We start from the raw sequence: 18,901 nt of genomic DNA on the forward strand, positions 1-18,901 counted from the left end.
GTACGTATAGCCCTTACCCCCAGAGAGCTGATAAGTATTTGCCTGGAGTCCATAGTATTAAAGAACTGGGAGAAAGCCCTCCTTGGGCTTTAATATTGCAAATTTAACTGTGACAGCCACTTCTTGAGTGCCTGTGGTAATGCCACGCCCTGGCCCAGAGAGGCCCTCTCCCATTCGACACGCTGGCCTCACAGAAACGACCCTGTGAGGCGTATGGTTGTGCTCCATGGCTCAGAGTGGCTGATCCACCTGCCTGCAATCACAGAGCAGAGTAACGAAGCGCCGCTTTTACCCAGACCCGACCACTCTCCAGTGGGCCGTGCGGGAGAGGAGGTCCTAACTCTTCTGCATCTCCCTTTTGGGCCTGTTTCTGGAGGATAATCTATGGGCAGTGACAGCCTACGAGAGCCCGAGGCCTGATCACTGAGTAGTGAAGACGTCCAGCCCAGAAGCCTGTGTGCGGAACTTCTCATTTGAGTGAATGCGCACCGAGCTCTGGGTGGCAGGAGGATGCTGGGTGCAGTTTTTCTCTAAGTAAGCCTAACGTAGTTCCTTTGAAATGTTCGTGTAGCTGCAGTTGCATCTCTAGAATTAAATGCAGCTGAAGGGTAGTACTAGCTGTCTGGGATGCTATCTGGGATCTTCATGATTTTCTTGCCTCCTTCCCTTCCCCTTTCTAAGAAGGCAGAACAGAAAGGTTACGTTACATAGAGGCTAGTGTGCTTCAATATATATTAACATCTTAATGGGAAAGCTGTGCATGTACTGTATACATTTACTACTCTCTGACAAGAGAGAATTAAATGTCAGAAGGATTTGTAGCATCTATAATTGAATTGGTGCTGAGAAAAGCAAATCTTAAGGAAGAATAACATATTAGGATTAGCAAATAATGTGGCATTTTGTCAGTGCATGTCATTCAGCGTGTTCCCCTTCGGTAATAAAGTTGTGCTCTTTAAAATGCACACTTACTTGTGTTACCACGAAGGGAGCTCCAGGAGGGGCTGGGAGTGAGTAGCTACATTTCTCAGATGGCGCCACGTTTTTTTGTTTGTTTCGTTTCGTTTCGTTTCGTTTTGTCTTTGAGGTCAGATCTTGGTTTTGCCTCAGATTTGGAAAACCCGCCAGCAGGCTTGTTCTTTCTTCTCGCAAGAAGTAGCAAATGACATCAGAGTCACTAAGCATCCTCTAAGATAGACTAATCCCTACGGTCCTAGGAAGCTGGAGGCAGCATTTCCATTAGAAACACGGATTCTGAGAGTTTTTAATTAAACTGACTTGTCCAGCAAGCCCTCAGCCCAGGAAAAAGGCTCCAACCAAACCAAGTAACAGAACTGTTGCAAAAAGTCAAGAATCTCAACTTTTTTCCAGTCGTTCGTTGGGTACGGAAATGGCAGAAGGGTCGAATGTAGGAATTGTCCAAGACAGAGAAGCAGACCAGTATCGTTAGAACCTCCGCCATGTTTTAAATGCTAATTTCTAAGGTGAGACCTGAGGTAGTCTGTAACCTATGGGAGGAGTAAACAGGTGGATTTTAGAGGAGTATCCAGCTCTCCCCAAGGAGATAGATAGCCTGAGCCAGGGATGCTTGGCAATGGGAAGGTAAGCCAACCACGGGGTGGTTGTCATGCCCTCTGCTGTGTGTTTTCACTGTGTATTGTGTTTTAACCGGGTCATACTTCAGCTCCTCAGAGGTCGGAAACTTGGTGTCCTTTTGGCGAAAAGCCCAGCCCGGGCTGCGTGGTGGGCAGGCCGCGGTTGCCGCGAGCATTCTGCTCGGTGACGTCCTCTGCCAGAGTCCCTGTCTCCCAGGAGCTTGTCCGGGATGCACTGGCCATTCCCCAGCTAGCCATGAAGCCCTGAATTGGCAGCCGAGCCTTCTGGGCTTATCACAGATCCGCGATGAAGGCATTCATATGGCAGTTTCTGTGAGGCGTCCCGTGCCAGGTGGCAAAGTAGTAGCCAGAGGGACCGCGCTGTGTTGGAGAGCCCTGTTTTAGCACCAGCAGCGTGCCTGCCGGAGCTCCGCATAAAGAACGGTTCTGGCAAGTCGTTTGAGGGGGGAAAGCAAGTGGAGAGAAAGGAGCCCCCTGGAGGTGGGGGGAAGGAGACTGAAGTTGCACCAGCAGTCACTTTTCTTGGCAGGCCCTCGGGAAACACTGCCTTTAGAACTTCCCCCTTTATGTTGCCCGGGAGGAACAGAGGGGGCCGGGTCACCTGGCCCAAGGTAAAGAGAACCGAGCAGTTGCGGGCCTCCCTCTTGGGAGTCGCTTTGAAATGTCTTTGTCCTTGCAGTTTCTAAGATGCTAATGCGAGCCCAGGATGGTTGAAGCTCTGACCCAAGCCATAGTCTCCAACTTAACATTCTGCAAGCAGCTTGTAAACTCTCACCTGGAGCCAGGTTGTTCCAGCTTTTTGCCAAAAGAAAAGCCAACTCACGAATACTAAGCAGCTCATGACTGATCTGTCCTTAAAGAGACTCATGTCACACTTAGAGCCATGGACAGGGCTGCAAGAGGGGACAGTCCTGGCAGGACCGTGCCACAGCCGTGAGCCCGCACAGCCTCTTCCCAGTGCTCAGAGCCCCTGAAGCCCGGAACGATGGCACGACGAGGCCTAAGGTCCTCAGCGTCCCACATGAAGGGACTGGGGTGACATTCGTCACTCCACCCAAACGTGCTTGGTTCAAGGCTGGGTTAACCTTGATGCCAGCAAAATACACCAAACAGAAACATAACGTTTCCTCTGCAGGATGATGGGGCCCCGCTTAGTCCCAGAAGTAGGAGCACTCTCAGGAACACCTGTTACTCGTTTCTTAAAAGAGCAAGAAAACGACCTTCTGAGCCCAAGAGCCGCTCACTCGCCTGAGGACCAGGCATGTGTATAAGTGCTTTCCACGCCCACGTGTCCTTCCAGTGTAGAAGCTGGAGGCCGCTTGTAGAGTCTGGCTCTTTGCTTTCCTTCTTTGCCTGATTCAGAAAAGGAGCCAAAAATCCGGAGAGGATACCCCCCAGGAAAGGTGGTGGAACCTCAGAGTGACAAGGTCTGCACCCCAAGAGGAGCAGGGTCTTTGGATGATGGTGAAAGGTACTTTCTCAAGCCCTGGCGGGAGCTCTCCCTTGGTGAGCAGAACAGGAAAGGCCGGGCTGCTGCTGGACTTGTCAGAGCCCTGCTCCTCCTGGTGGCCCCTACTTCCTGCAGCCTCCAGCCACGTGCCCGCTGCCTCGTGGTGTAACGTCTGGTGCTTCTGCTGCTCGCCCTGAGCGAGGCACCAGCCACAGGTGCAGGCCCTTCTGCCCCGTAGTCCGTGACCAGCTTCCACCCCGTTCCCCCACCACCTGGGGCCAATCGGGAGCGCTCTGAAAACTCTCCCGCCCAGCCCACACATGGAAACAAAAGCGGGGAGTGAGCTAAGGCAGGAAAGGGCGCTGCTCTTCACAGAGGACGGTGACCCCGGGGTGGGGTGGGAAGAGGTGGTGAGGGGCTCACAAACTGCAGTGTTCCCTGTAAATTAAGCATCAGTTACCTTCTGTGTACCTCTGCGGTAATTGAAGGCAGGAAAAATGTCTTGGTGATTAACTGGTGGTAGTAAACTTTCTTAACAAGTGAGTATCACGAGATAGCGGGAGAGATTAGCCTTAGAAATAAGTATCCGTAAAATGTGTATGTCCTTGAGGGCGGGGAAGATCCCGAGAACCCAGGTAGTGAATGTGGCCAAAGTGCAGGGGTGATGAGGCAGCTCTGAGCACCCTGAGCCCGAAGTTCATGGGGAGCAAGGATCCAACAAAGAGTTTTGGCTAAGGAAGTTAATCCGCAGATACGTGGCCCGTGAGGTGGTGGTGTGGATCACAGAGCTTCTCTGTCTCTCTGGCTTTCTCTGGCTTCTAGAATATTCCTGTGCCTAGGCATGGAGGAGGTGGTCTTTGAACAGCGGCCATGAGAGTGCCTTCCTCGAAGGGGTTATTTCGGTCTGTGCCTGGAACCGGGACGGCCTCTCGAAGTTTCTCTCTGCTCTCAGTCTGCCCCGGCCGGGGCCTCTCTGCAGCTCTTGCCCCTCACTTTCCCCTCTCCTCCATGGCTAGTATCGCTGTTTTCCCCACCCAAGCCTAAGACCCAGGGAGTTAGTTGAAAGACTCCCTATTTTTTCAATAGGTCTGAAGCTCATGGCAATTGGAGATTAATTTTCATTCCCACAAGATCACCCATTTTGACAGCTCCCTAAGGAAAACACAACTTCCTGGCTTTCCTGTTAACTCTCTGTCTTCCCATCAGCGAGTCTGACTTTGTGCAGTTGGGCGAGAGTCTCCGGGGTGTGAAGCGCTCTCCTCGGGCAGATACCCTGTGTCGGGGGGGCCCCCAGAGGGGAGTGCTCCCCTCCCACGAGCTCCGTTGTCTCTAAAAGAAAAGAAAAAGTTTCCACGGCAGAGTTCTGCCTCGTTGAGATGACTTTCAAGACACAGAGGCTGTTGCGTCCGCAGTAGGCAACACTTTTGGCCGAGGAGGGCAGTTCGTCTCCACCACGTTTCAAGTCGAGCTTATTAGACAGGTTGCTGGAGGGCCTCGCACATCACAGAGCGGGCTAACTGGCTGCAGCGCACTCTGCCTCCGGCCCATCTCCCTTCTCCAGTTAAACTCCCATCATCCTGTTGTCCTGGGCGACCTGCTGCTACCTCCAATTTGGCATTTCTGTTTGGGTTGGGATTTTTGGGGTTTTTTTGTAGTCCTCTGAAAGGTAACTTAATGAAACACTTTAAATACTTCATTTTTTAATTTAAACTCTTTTAATTAAAGCACTTTTCATGGAACCCTCAGTCACGAGTTCTTTCCCCACATCCTCCAGTACTTAATCTCGGAGCAGAATTGGAAATATCGATAGAAAGTGTAAATCATGCCCTCCTGCTGAAAGCGTTGTATCAGGTTTCAGCTCAAAAGAGCACCATTACCTTTAGCTGTCACGGATCTGTACACTTGATCGATAAACTTCAAATATTATTAGAGGTGGAGGCTTCAGAGATTTGCTCTGTTCTTTGGAGAGAGACAGAGATAAATCTTTCTTAAAAATTGACTTGAATTTGCACTCTCCGTCTTCCTGGTGAAATGCATTTCTCTCGGGCGTCCAGCAACTGCAAGGGGGACAGATTTATAGGGCCATGTGCTTCTTGTACTGAAAGATTTAAATGGTAAATCCTTCACATATGACTTCACAAATCATGTAAAGTTAAAAGATTTTTACCGTTTCTGTTGCTGCTGTGCTTAAATTGTAAGGTACAGCTAGTAAATCATTTTAATGGAGGTGTCGTACTTGACTCAATAAAAAAGAAGACAATGGTTTGGCTTCCACTCCAAAATGTTAATGTATTAATCAACGGGAGAATAATTGTTTTTTACTACATTATAAATCTCAGGTGCCATTAGGACTTCAGCAAGGGGTGATGTAGCCACATTCCTAAATTAAAATTCTTTACACTGCCATGCATCCATTCTGCATCGCCATAGCTCATTCTGGGTCCATTCTGGAGCTGTTCCCCAGCCAAACGTGTCGTTCCTCAGTCGGAAGAAGACATCCTGAGGGAGTGATGCTTACAAGGGAAAATTAATCGCCTCGTGAAGTGTTAAATAAATAAAAGAAAGCCCATCTGTGGCAATGGACAATTATTCCTTGCTGCCTTTTTTTGAACTAGGTTTTGAGGTTTTAGATGGAGGCTTACTCCCTCGTACCTCCTAAATGTAGTGAGCATGTCACCTGTCTTTAGTCTTATAAGCCTTGTTTTATCTCGAGGCAGCTGTGACTTGTGAGCTCCTTTTCCTATGCACGTGCCTAGCGGGGATGAAGTCGCTGGGCAGCTTCTGAAAGCTCCGGTCGCCTCCCCTCCAGTGCCCGAAGGTGCCATCCCGAGTGCCCTTAAGTAGCTAGGTCGGCCTCCTCGTTAGGATCTGCAGCTGGACACGGACGGAGTGAGCGCTAAGACCAGGCCGGGACCGGACAGACTGTTTCTTCTCTCCCTGGTCCCTAAGCGTGCTCCCCATGCGTTAGCGCTCCTCTTCTGCGTGTCATGAAATTGCCTTGTGGGGAGAACAGATCAATCCGGCCCTGGACAGGTCAGTCTGTTCCCTCGCTGTAAGCTGATCCATCTGGCTGATCTCTCTGACTCCTCCATTATAAAAGAAGGTGACCTCTGACCTGGAGGTAGTGTGGCCAGGGCTGCTGGTGTCTTGTAACGAGCTCTACAGCCCTGTTCCTTTTCTGATTCCGACAGATTCTCGAGCAGGCGAGGAGGGCGCCATCCGGGCGGTGGATCACGCCGTGATCGGCGGTGTCGTGGCCGTGGTCGTGTTCGCCATGCTGTGCTTGCTCATCATTCTGGGGCGCTATTTTGCCAGACATAAAGGTAAGCAAGGTGCTCTGGCAGGCAGGAGGCCTCCCGTCACCACCACCCCCCCTGCATCTGGGGACTTGACGAAGGTTTCCCTTGATAGGCAGTTGGGATTATGTGGCCACATAGCCTATCGATGTTTCCCGAAACTGGGAGAGAAAAAAAAAAAAACAGAAAGCAGCTGCTGATGAGGACTCCGAGGGTTGATGAGGAGTGCTTCTTGATTTGGATTTTTCTCAAAAAGCTTTCTAGATGTGTGATTCTGCAATCCGTAATTGGGGATAGAGCAAAAATTGTAAAAATAGGGGCCGGGCTGTGCAAGGTGGGGCGTGAACCCCAAAGCGATCAACGTGGAAAGAACATGCCCATACCCTGCTGCTTTCTGGGAAGCAGGTGGACGGGCAGTGCTGCCTGGCCCCAAGCTCCAGGGAAGCTGGTCACAGTGGCTAGAATACTTCCTTGGTTTAATGTGCTTTAAAAGCCACATAAATATGTATTTTTTAAGAATTATCTGTGCAATTGATTTAAATTGCCATTAATCATCACACTTATCAGCTGTGCAGCCTGGATGGGCAATCATCTTTTCCAATGCTCCTGCTCTGTACCCATGCTGCTGCGGTCCTCTTCCCCCCTCTTGGTAATTTATTCTTCCTTTCTTTGTCGGTCCTTGTCTCTCTGCTGTTTTTCTCAAGCTCTGTGCTGTGAGCTTGTGGGATTTTCGTATAGCATTAACCGCAGGCGGGGGGTTGCCTACCCCTGGATCGTAGGATTTGGGTTTGGGGAAGGTCCCTCGAGCACAGCAATGGAGGTCCAAGGTACTTGAAACCACCTTTAGGACCCACAGTGCCCGTCTCCCACATAAACCATTTGGGGACCCTCTGCCCGTGCCCAGGAGGCAGCCCATTGGGCCGAGAACGCCCAGCCTCTTGGTGCGGAGCTTGATAGAGCCAGGAAGGTGAGGCCAGAGAGCAGGGCCGAGTCTGCTCAGCAGCTGTGGAGAACGAGGGGCCAGAGGAAAGAAGGGGATAGGAGGGGGACATCTGACCGCCTGCCTGCTCAGATTTGTCACATATGAAAACCTGAAAATACAACCAATGTATCGGCCTTTTTTTTATTTTTCCTTAAGAATCTTCGAGAATACAGTGTATAACGGGAGGAGGGCTGTTTGGTTATGGTAGGCAGTGTAAGCGCTACCTAGATGTCCTACTAAGGGGCAGTCCTTGTCTCTCCCCATAAACTCTCCCATAAATGGTTAGCATCTGCCGATGAGAGTGTCTCCAACTTCGGGGCGTTCTGTGTGTCGTCATCCTCAAGTGGCTGTGCCAATTAGCGAATCCATGAATCCGGGTCCGGGCTAGAGTCACACCTTGAGCGAGAATCGCTTGTCCCTTAAGACAGACCCCAAGCCTTGATCACAACTGCTACGATGTCAAGCTGTTTCTCGATCGGGGACCCCACGCTGAAGCGGGAGGCAGAAGATGGTCAGACCTGCCCATGCGAGCCCCCGCTGATGCACAGGCAGCCATGACTCCTGAAGACAGGAGGCGGGGGTGGAGGGTGGATGGGGGGGTCAAATAAACGAGTTGAGGCGACAGTAGAACATCATCAGGGCCCTAATTCATTAATTGGCTAATTGCTCTTCCTTGCTTTGGTCTTTAACCATGTGCGCGCACATCTCTGGCCATTGGTCCTGGCGTTCACTGTTCACATGTCAGTCAACAGCTCTCCAGCTTTCTGCATTTTTAGCTCCCACTCACGTCTTCTTCTGCCGACACCCTCTGGTCATAATCACTGCTCTAATGTCTCATTTGCTGAATTATATCGCAGCGGTTCAGTTGGAGTGGTGCCTTTGGAACCCCCGGATCCCCATTTGTCTCCCCCACCTCGCTCTCTCCTTCCAATTGTTTTTTTCCCCTCTGCTGCCTTCACACCACTTCGGCTGATGATGGCCATAAAGCACGTTGCCATCTCTGTACCACTTTGCACAGAGGCCATCAGACAGTCACGGTGCTTTACCCCTTCATCTTTCAGGTACATACTTCACTCATGAAGCCAAAGGAGCCGATGATGCCGCAGACGCAGATACTGCTATAATCAATGCAGAAGGAGGACAGAACAACTCCGAAGAGAAGAAAGAGTACTTCATCTAGATCAGCCTTTTTGTTTCAATGAGGTGTCCAGCTGGCCCTATTTAGATGATAAAGAGACAGTGATGTTGGAACTTGCGAGAAACTTGTGTGTTTTTTTATGAATGGGTGGAAAGGTGCGAGACTGGGAAGGCTTGGGATTTGCTGTGTAAAAAAAAAAATGTTCTTTGAAAGTACATTCTGCTGTTTGACACCTCTTTTTTTTTGTTTGTTTGTTGGTTGGTTTTTTGTTTTGTTTTGTTTTTAAGTTTTATTTCTTCCTACCAAGTCAAACTTGGATGCTTGGATTTAGTTTGAGTAGATTGCAGAAAATTCTGTGCCTTGTTTTTTTTGTTTGTTCATTGCGTTCCTTTTTTTTTTCCTGTTTTTTTTTTTCTTTCTCTTTTTCCTTTGTGTGCATTTATTTTTCCCAAAAAATTTTTGGATTTTTTTTTTTTTTTTCCAAAATCTCCCATTTTGGAATTTGCCTGCTGGGATTCCTTAGAATCTTTTTTCCCCTGATTCTGTTGTTGTTTTTGCTTTTTCTGTTGTTGTTTATTTTTGAAGTAACTGCTTTCTGTTCAAAATTCAGTTTCATAAAAGGAGAACCAGCACAGTTTAGATTTCATAGTTCAGAATTTAGTGTGTCCATAATGCATTCTTCTCTGTTGTCGTAAAGATTTGGGTGAACAAACAATGAGGACTCTTTGCTGCTACCCATGTTTCAAATACTTAGAGCAGTGAAGACTAGAAACTTAGACTGTGACTCAGAAAATGTTCTGTTTGCTGTGGAACTACATTACTGTACAGGGTTATCTGCAAGTGAGGTGTGTCATAATGAGATTGAATCTGTCTTTAATTCTATATCTGTAGATGGCTCAGCATAGATACCCCACACTGTCCAGAAAGGTTTGGGGCGGAAAGGGCTCCTCCTTTTTCAATGCCCTAAACAGACCTGACAGGTGAGGTCTGTTCCTTTTATATAAGTGGACAAATTTGAGTTGCCACAGGAGGGGAAGTAGGGAGGGGGGGAAAAAGCTAGTTCTGCTCTGGTTATTTCTGTTCCAAACGATTCCATCCGCCTTTCCCAATCGGCCATACTTCTCACTAATTTGTAGGAAAAAGCAAGTCCGCGTGGCGTGTGAATGACTGGATGGGACAGGGTTGGTTTTTTGTTTTGTTTTGTTTTCTTTTTTTTTTTTTTCCTTTGTGCTTAGTTAGGAAGGCAGTAGGATGTGGCCTGCATGTACTGTATATTACAGATATTTGTCATGCTGGGATTTCCAACTCGAATCCGTGTGAAACGTTCATTCCTTCAGATTTGGCTTGACAAAGGCAGGAGGTACAAAAGGAGGGCCGGTATTGTTCTCACACTGGTCTGCTGTCGATCTCAGTTCTTGAAAGGTCAGAGCAGAGGTGGAAAAACAGCATGTAGGGATTTTCAGTTACTTAATCAAAACTCAAATGTGAGTGTTTTTATCTTTTTACCTTTCATACACTAGCCTTGGCCTCTTTCCTCAGCCTTAAGAACCATCTGCCAAAAAATTACTGATCCTCGCATGATGGCAGCCATAGTGCTTAGCTACTAAAATAAGTTACCTTGAACATATCTTAGATGGGGAGCCTTGGGAAAAGGTAGAGGAGTCAAGTTACCATTTACATTTTTTTAAACAATGTGGGGATTTTCACTGAAACGTCTAGGAAATCTAGAAGTAGTCCCAAAGGACGAAAACTAAAAACTCTTACCATATGTTTTGGTAAGGCTCCAGACTCCAGGATACAGTCCCTATGGAAAGATGGCATCAAAAAAGAGATCTATATATATATAAATATATATTATATAACATTTTCAGTGAGTAATTTTGGATTTTGCAAGGTGCATTTTTACTATTGTTACATTATGTGGAAAACTTACGCTGATTTATTTAAGGGGAAAAAAAGTATCAACTCTTTGTTATTTGAAAGTGTGTTTATTTTTCTTGTCTTTGTTTTAACCTTTGATAGAACCATTGTAATATGGGGGCCTTTTGGGAACGGACTGATATGTAAAAGAAAATCCATATTGAGCAGCATTTTGTTTTCCCCCCTCCTATCCCTAGGCACTTAACCAAGACAAAAAGCCACAACGAACATCCCTTTTTCAATGAATTTTATAATGTGCAGCTCTATTCCGAGCCCTTAGCACCCATTCTGATCATAGTATAACCGCATCAAAGGGTGAGAACCATTTAGCATGTCGTTGAAAGGTCTTTTCAGTTGTTCTTTTTAGGGGGAAAAAAAAAGCCTACCATTGCTCACAAAATTGGCATCTCATTTTTGGGACCTCCCATCTTTGTTTTGAAAAGTGTACAGTAGCGCAGTGTTCCTGATGTAACTTTATGGCTTACAGTGTTGACATGTCTCAGGTTCATGTGTTTCGATTGGTGTTTTCCGTCTCAGGTAGATTGCAAAGTGTAGGCCCCACACATTGGAAAAGAAAAAAAAAAATAAAACAAAAACAGGAAATTATGGGTTTTAGTTGTATATTGGTTTATGTATTTTTTCTTAAGTATACAGTGCACTGTTTGAAATGTATTGTTGAGTATTACTTTGTACAGGTTGATCACCTTTTTTAGAGTGAAGAAAGAACAAACTTGTTTTTTGTGTTTTTTAAAGGAATATAAAATAATGAAGGATGTATAATTGATGCCAAATAAGCTTGTTCTTTAGTCACACCGACGTCTTATTTTTCCCTTTAGGCCAGTTCTGTTTTGAAGGTGTACATGAACAATGTTATGGTGTAAGAAATTCCATATCCATATGTTCCCATTCGCATTTTGTATTGGTTCATGTATACCATTTTTACAAAAAAAAAAGAAAAAAAAAGTACTATAAAATATCTGTCTTCTTAATAAAAAAAAATTAATGTTACCAAGTGATCCTTTACTCTTTATGGACTTCTTAACGGACGCCGGGGCGCGAGAGAAGAGATGGGGGCCCCTGGTCCAGCTTCCTCCCCAGGGTCGGGCGCAGCACCCCCCCCCCCGCCCCCCAGCGCGGGCAGCAGGTGCTCAGAGAGGCTGCCGGCTGGGGCTTTGAACTGCTTTCTCTCTCCTCCGCTCACCCTCCCTGCCCTTGCTCTTCTCCCCCCTCAGTGGACAGGTGGGCCAGGTGCTCTGGCTGTGAGGACTCAGCGATTTGTGCAGGTGCACGTGATGCAGTGGCGGGCCAGCCGGGACGGCCCCTCCCGCCGATTTCCCACCCGCCCTCCCTCCCCACCACCCCCTTCACCCACCACCCCCACCAACTTTCCTGTGTTGGCTGCTCCACCTGTCTCTTCCTTTGGGATTTCGTGTCGTAACAGTTCATTCTGCCTTCTTCATTTCAAGCGCTCTCTCCTTTAACCAAAGGACAGTGGGATCTGCGGAGGACTGGCTGGGCCACCTGCGGGAGATGGTTCTCACTCACTGTTTAGGCTGCGGCAACTTCAGGGCAGGTGCACAGCAGGATCGGGTGTGTTGTTGCCGCCCCCCCCCCCCTTGCTTTGCAGGCCCAAGTGAGCAATGACTACACTTCATGGTGACTGATCTCACAAATGCAAGGATAATATGTGAGCAGCCCCAAACCGCCCTTTTCCCACCATTCGCCCAGCTGGGGTGGAGCTTCCTTTTCTCTCTTGGGCAGGTAATGGGGAGAGCTCAGCAGTGGAAGGAAAGGTAAGCTCCAGAAAAGCCAAAGGCTGGTGTATTTCACGTCAGCCTCCTCCCATCCTGGCCTGGTCTCTTGCCTGTCTCTGTACAAATCGGCTGATCAGATACGCAGTCCCCCGCATCTGCCGTGTGCTCAGTGTTGTGATAAACACCGAGAGGTGTGAGATAGTCGCTGGAGACGAATCAGAGCATCAGTTCCACCCACGGGAAAACATGAGATGGGCCTCAGATGTGGGGGCCGTGCTGAAGATGGTTAAGGAGCCCCCAGAGCCCTGGGGAAATTTCCTGGAGAAGGGAAATGGGCTGGAGAGTCAACGCAGCTTCCCTGGGCCCCCACCGGGCCTAAAAGCATGGGTTAGCATTGAGGGAATGGGAGCCGAAGGCACCGAGGGCAGTGAGCCCAGCCAGCCTGCTGGCCTGCGTGGGGGGGGACTAAAGCAAGCCAGATGAGACATGGAAGGTGGGATCAGTCTTGTGGCTGTCCTCAAATCCCAGCCACACGAGTCACGATTTCAAGGGCTGGTCTGGGCCTCTGCCGGGGGCACAGAGCCATGGGGAGCACTAATTCTTCATAGCTTTTTGCAGAGGGTGATAGAGGGCAGAGATTAGGAGCACGGGCTCCAGTCCCTGCTCCACCATGCACTAGCTGTGAAACCTCAGGCAAGGGACCCACCCTACCTGGCCTTGGGCTCCTGCTCTGGAAGGTAAGGCTCACCATAAGTGTTAGGAGAAAGACAGGAGAGAAGCAGGAAGCGCTTAACAAGGTGCCAGACACAAAGTCAGCCATACAGGATGGAGAATAGAAGGTTGCCCACGGCTACCAAGAGGCGGGTACCACTCAAGCAGAGGGAGCTCCTCGGGCCCCTCTGCGCGTGGACACCTCATGCCCTCGTGAAGCTTGCCTTGGAAGGTATAACGACCCCTGTCCCCTGGTCTGTAGCATGACGCTCCAGATTCCGCCGTGACCTACGGTGAAGGGACCCAAGTTCACTGAACTGAGGCAGACGTGGGTTGGTGACTTGCCGCACACTGGCCATTAGAGTTCCACAGGGTATGCAAATGAGGAGGCGCCAGGAGCTGCCCACGTGAGCTGAGCTTGATAAGTTGCCTGGTCCTTCATTTGGCATGGGAGTGAAAATGGTCCTCGTGTCCTCCGAAGGGTTCTCACAAATGTTTTGGCCTGCTTGCATTCTCCAAATACATCAACTGGAACCCCGAGGTGATATGCGGGTGTTAATTGGTGCAATCTTTCACTGTCCTCTGTCTACTGGAAATGTAATTCTTGTTCTGCCACGGACTTACTCCATGGAGAAATGTTCCTTTGAGTCTGTCATCCAGAGCCTTAAAGCAACCAGGCAGGTATCCTGCCACAGGTAGTAGGATCCCGCATGAGTGAAAGCGTTTTGTTTCATTATAAATTTGCCTCAGAACTATTTTGTCAGGGTACCAAGCACGCGGCCCTTAGTCATAAAGGACTGGCAGCCCAGTGCCTTCAGAGGGAAATGTCTGTCCACAGCCGCACATACCTACTTTGGAAAGAATTCCAAAATGAAGCAGTTGGGTGTCCTAACCCACTGTCCAGGGGAAGGAAAAAAGGACTCTTGGCCGTCATCCAAAGACCTCGTGGGCCAATGGTCACAGAGTGCTGAGCACATAGTAGGCATTCAGCAAGGAGTCAGGCACTCCAGGGAGCACCTGGCTGCTGAGTCGCACTTTTGACTTAGTGTGAAGGTGACCAATTCTGTGTCTCAAACCTTGACATTTGCAAGTGCGTCCTCAGCATAGGCAGCTTTCCCGCTGGTCTCGAGGACCTGAGTGTGGGGCTAACAGTCCCGTCATCCTCATGGACCTGCTGGGACAGAGTATCTGTTCTCTCCCACAGGGAAGGATGGATTTGGGAATGGCTAAGCAGAGCCTCACTCTTGCTACCATATATTGTGAGGGGCCTTCAGAATGAGGTACGGCATGCTAGAAAAATTCAAACCAGTCTCCTTGCTTTATTTGTGCTCATTTCAATATTGTCCAATGTGCCTCTGATAGGAGCACGGTATTTGATGCCCCCAAGCTCCCATGCCCCCATCATTACACGTGCCAGAAAGAGGGCGTGAGGCACAAGGATAATGCGAGCACCCCAAAACTGAGATTTGAAAGCAGGAATCTTTTTGCCAGTCTTCCCCTCCTCCCTTTCCCAGCTCTCCCGGTACACAGGACGTTGGTTTAGGTCATTTTTCATGCCAAAGTCTACTGCCCCTGCTGGTCAGTGCTGGGAATTGCACCTCGGGCCTTGCGTGTTCAACTCCGGAATGCATCCCAACAAGGAACCTGACTTAACGTCTACTGCTTTCCCTCTCTCACACGCACACCCACAGTCCATCCCATTCCACTCCCTCCTAATCCTCCGAGGTGTTGAGCTGTGGGGGCGGCGATTCTGGGAAAAGAGAGGAATCCTAGAGAGGGTCAAATCCATGCCCGCTCCGGGCCCGGGACTTCGGCTGCCCTCCAAACATGCACTGGCTCACAGTCATATTTCAGGCACATGATCGCCTTAAATCTTCCTTAAGTGCTATCTTCTCAGGTTAATTAATCACCAGGCTTAAACTTGCTGTTACCAGCAGGAAGTCCATCCTGAAGTCAGCAATGTTACGATTGCATCTTCTAATACTGTTTATCCTGCATTAGTGTTTACTTAGGGGGAAAATTGATCGGTAATTGATATTTCAGTCTTCCAGAGCTGGTGTTGGAAGAGCCTAATGCAAGCCTTTAATAGCAAACAAATATTTAAATCCCTTAATGGTCGTTGAATATTGAAATGTGTGACTTTATTACTCTTTCTGGTTTGTTTTTCTCTGTAGTTGTGTATTTCATCGTTTAAACTTGCAACGGATGCTGTCAGGCTCCAGTCTGGCTAATCCACAAAAGCTGTTTGCCCAGACACAGCAGACCTGATTAAAAAGTATTGCTATGGAAGGAAGTCTTCTGCACTAATCAGTCTCTGTTAGCTAGTGACGAAATTACTATCCATCTCTCTCTCTTTCTCTTTCTCTCCCTCTCTCTAGGCCTGTTTTCTCTAACCTCCTCTCCCAGAATAAAGTGATGGGGGAAGCTATAGTGTTGCAATTAGGAGCATGAATCTTTTATCGTTTGGACAAGGAAGGGAAAATGCCATTACTGTCAACCGAAATGTCCTACTTGGGTTTTTTGCTCCTACTTCCCTGCCAAAGCCCATTGCTGCTGCTGAAAGTTTATAACATTCACAGCTGTCCTTGATGGCTTGATTCTTAACACAGCCAGAAATGTAGCCCGGGAAATGCTTAAGACAGTTTATGGAAAATAATAGATTTCCTTGCAGAGACACCAATGCATCGAGAAGGGTCTTGAGTCACGTTAGACCCAGCCAAGATCACCAATTTTCTCCCTTTTCGGCTTCAGTTACAAAAGCTTACTGCTTAAAAAAAAAAAAAAAAAAAAAAAATGCAGGCCCTCTTGAATCCTCTGTGTTTTCCCGGTTGGTTTCTATCAGCACCCACAACTCTCTGGCTATGGCGGCCACTGTCTCACCACCCACCTCCAGCAGCCGTGCGATCTGACCAGAAGCAGTGCCTTCAGAAGTGGAAAGCCCGGGATGCTGCCGAGTGGACAAGAACGCCCCAGAGAGCCAGCCGATGGGAGCTGAGACTAGGCCGTCCAGCCTGGGGGCTCCAGAGACAGCGGTGGCTCTGGTCAAGGCTGCTGCCGCCGCCGTCCTAGCACAGAGGTGGGGGCCTTCCCTGTGTGGCAACCCCGTGTGGCCCTCAGGAACGCCAAGAAGTGGCGTAGTGAGTTTGCTAGCTCCAGCCATACAGCCCTTAGGTAGGAACGTCCAGGAACGAAGCTCCCCCTTCGGCAGGTGGAGAAGGAGTAGCTCCTCAGTCACCACTGTTCCGAAGGCTACGAGGACGAAACAGCAACCGGGCCATCACAAGGTTGCAGCTCTGACTGTTTCTGCAAATGCATGTCCAAAGCCATGTGTGTCTTCGCCCCAGAGTGCCTCCCATTCATGCCAGGAAGGAAAGGTAGCGGGCACGGCCAGCCGGGACCAGCCGCCCCCCACCCCAGCCCGGCCCCTCCGCTCTAGCTGCGGCCGCAAACACCCCCAGCCGGTTGCTGCCACTCCCCCACTGTTTTCATTCTCAGCTTTCTCCTAAATGGAAACCATTAATCATACTAAATTGTGCAATGATTCCATGATAGGGAGAATGCTGATGGCAAAAATCATTCTCCTTTGTTGAGCCAGGCAGGCAAAAGGCAGCAGTACTCGCTCGTTGCCCTGCCTGGCTCCTTGCAAGTGCTGACCGTGTGTTCGCGCTCGCAGCTGCCTCTGTGCACCAGATTACTGTAGCGCTGGTCTGAGGCATTCCAACCGTTGACAGAATACGGGGCGCCCAGCCACCTCTTCCTTGTTCCAAGGACTACCAGTAAGACATATAACCATGGGCACTCCCAGAAGTCTTTCGCATCTCAGGGGGGACGGGGTGGGGGCCAGATCAGGGGGACGGGTGCTGTGAGACCCGTGGAAAACCCAAGGTGGTCTCAGATGGGCTGAGCTGGTGGGGTAAGCTGGGCCCCCCGCACACGTCTGCCAGCTGGATTTCCGAAGAAGCCAGGTGTGGGTACCAAGCAGGCTTTTCGCCTTTCAGAAGTTGATGTCTGCTTTGCTTTCGACAAGCCTCTTTGTAAGCCACCCCTTCTGAATTAGAATCATTTTCCAAAAGCTCTTAAGCTATGATTAATGCCAGGGCTGTTTTTAACAATCATCCTGCCAGTCTTAAGCTGTAGTCATTTTCAATAATTCGGAGTGCTCAAAGGCAAGCCAGGAGTTTGTTGACAACAAAACCCATAAGAGCACAGCTAGGCAGCCACAAAAGATGGAAAAGCAAAGGGACCATTTGGGCTTAGCTGGCTTTTTGCTCCCAGAGTTTCACCACTAAAAGTTTGATTGAACGCTCACAATGCATTAAGGATCCAACTGTGAACATGGCTCTGCAAGAGAGCTGGGAGCCTGGCTTTTGTGTGAACAAATGAGCAGCGTGTTTGGAGGGCTCCTGGTTTATTTATGGACATGTGTGGTTCATTCATGCCGTCCCCAAACCAGAGAGCCCTCGTTTGTCTTCCCTTTGCCAATATCAAAGACCGGGAAAGAAATGCAGTTGCTTTGCTCTGGGGCTGTTTACTTCCCGTGAATGCTGAGCAAGTCCCAGGCCAGGATTTGGGAACCCAGCTCGGTGGATAGCCCCGGCCATTTCCCCAGCCACGCGTACTGTCTTCTTCATCTTGGCAATTTCATGCTAGAGCATCCATCTGTTTGAAAGCCCAAGCTGAAGCTATGGCTTGAAATGTCCATGATCACAGATTTACTTAGACTCAGCTTCAGATGGCACTTATTTCTAGCTCATTACTTCCTCCGGTAGGAAAGGGTCAGCTCTGGGTGATGGGAGTTTAACCCAATGAATTTGCCATGATTAATAGAGACCTTTGTCTCGATCCAACCCTGCCATCGCACTAGCTGATACGCAGGTTATATAGCTCGCCAGGGGGCACACGGGCTTCTGGGTATGGCTTGGAGCTTTCATCTGCTAACTTCCAGTCGACTCCCTTCAACTGTGAATCACAATGGGGACCCCAGTCCTGCGTTCAACATGGTCTCAGAGGCTTCTGTCCTGTTGGCTGTAGGGCCCTATGGACTTCAAGCCCCTCTCTTCCAAGGCGGAATGAACAGATTCCTGGTGTTTGGTCCCTGGATTGTTTCTGGCTTGGCCAGGAGTGCCCCCTAAAACACTACCAGTCTACCAATGACCAGTCTACCAAGGACTCTCCCCACCCCTTAAAGGGTTTCTCTGGTTTTTTCCAGCAGCTTTTCAGAGGCCTCACTAGGACACGATCCCCTCTAGCATGGCTCCGGCCTTAGGATCACTGGGCTCTGGGGAAATGAAAACTTTCCTCCACGCCTGCCCTTTTTCTTACACTCCCTCTGCCAGATAACAGCATCAGCAACCACTCAAACTGGGGTCCTGGGGGGCCATCCCTGATTCCTCCCCTCCCTCGTCTCCCACTTCCAACCCGTTCCCAACTCCTGCCCACTGCCCCCTGATGCTCCTCAGGCTTGACCCAACCTCATCCTGTCCCCTCCCTCGAACAGGCCTTTTCCCTCCCACCACAAGAGGGTGACAGCTCTTCTCTGGTTCCCCGCCCCCCACCCTCCGCACCTGTGCCCTGGCCTGTCAGAGTCCCAAACGGAAGTAAACCACATCCCCCCCCACCCCGCCTTGGAAACCACTCCTGGTTGACCTTTAGCTGCAGAATCCATCCAAATGCTCCCAGTCTAAATCACCTTAGTTTGGCTTTTCAGCCTCACCCGGTGGCCTTCCTGCTCCCACATCCCTACCTCCACCCCTACCCCAGGCCTTCTTCAAGCTCCCGCACCTTGCCATCCACACGTCTGTGCCTTTGAACAGTCCAAGGGTCCTTCCCCTGGGTTCCTCGTCTGAACCTGCCCAGCCTCCCACGCTTCCCTCCGTCTGAGTCCTTATCACATATCTGAACTGTTCGTTTACCTTTTCTGTCTCCCTCAATAAAACAGTAAACTCCTTGAGGGTAGAGCCTGTAACTGATCCAGCTCTGTATCTCTGAGGCCACGCACAGTGTCCGGCCCTGTGCTCAATAAATTGTTGAATAA

The 18,901-nt window shown here is 49.4% G+C and overlaps 1 protein-coding gene across 6 annotated transcripts in view; it reads left to right on the plus strand.

The window, feature by feature from the left end:
• CADM1 (cell adhesion molecule 1) overlaps positions 1–11,418 on the plus strand; it is a 316,572-nt gene extending 305,154 nt beyond the window's left edge. For all 6 annotated transcript variants that reach the window (XM_036099840.2, XM_036099842.2, XM_036099844.2 and 3 more), the window contains 2 exons: positions 6,258–6,389; positions 8,406–11,418. In XM_036099840.2, the coding sequence (XP_035955733.1) occupies positions 6,258–6,389; positions 8,406–8,524 (251 nt within the window). In that variant the 3' untranslated portion in view covers positions 8,525–11,418. The remainder of the gene's footprint in view (positions 1–6,257; positions 6,390–8,405) is intronic.
• The last annotated feature ends 7,483 nt before the right edge of the window (positions 11,419–18,901 follow it).

This window comes from Halichoerus grypus, chromosome 11 (assembly GCF_964656455.1).
Source record: "Halichoerus grypus chromosome 11, mHalGry1.hap1.1, whole genome shotgun sequence".
In the NCBI taxonomy this organism is placed as follows: Eukaryota; Metazoa; Chordata; class Mammalia; order Carnivora; family Phocidae; genus Halichoerus; species Halichoerus grypus.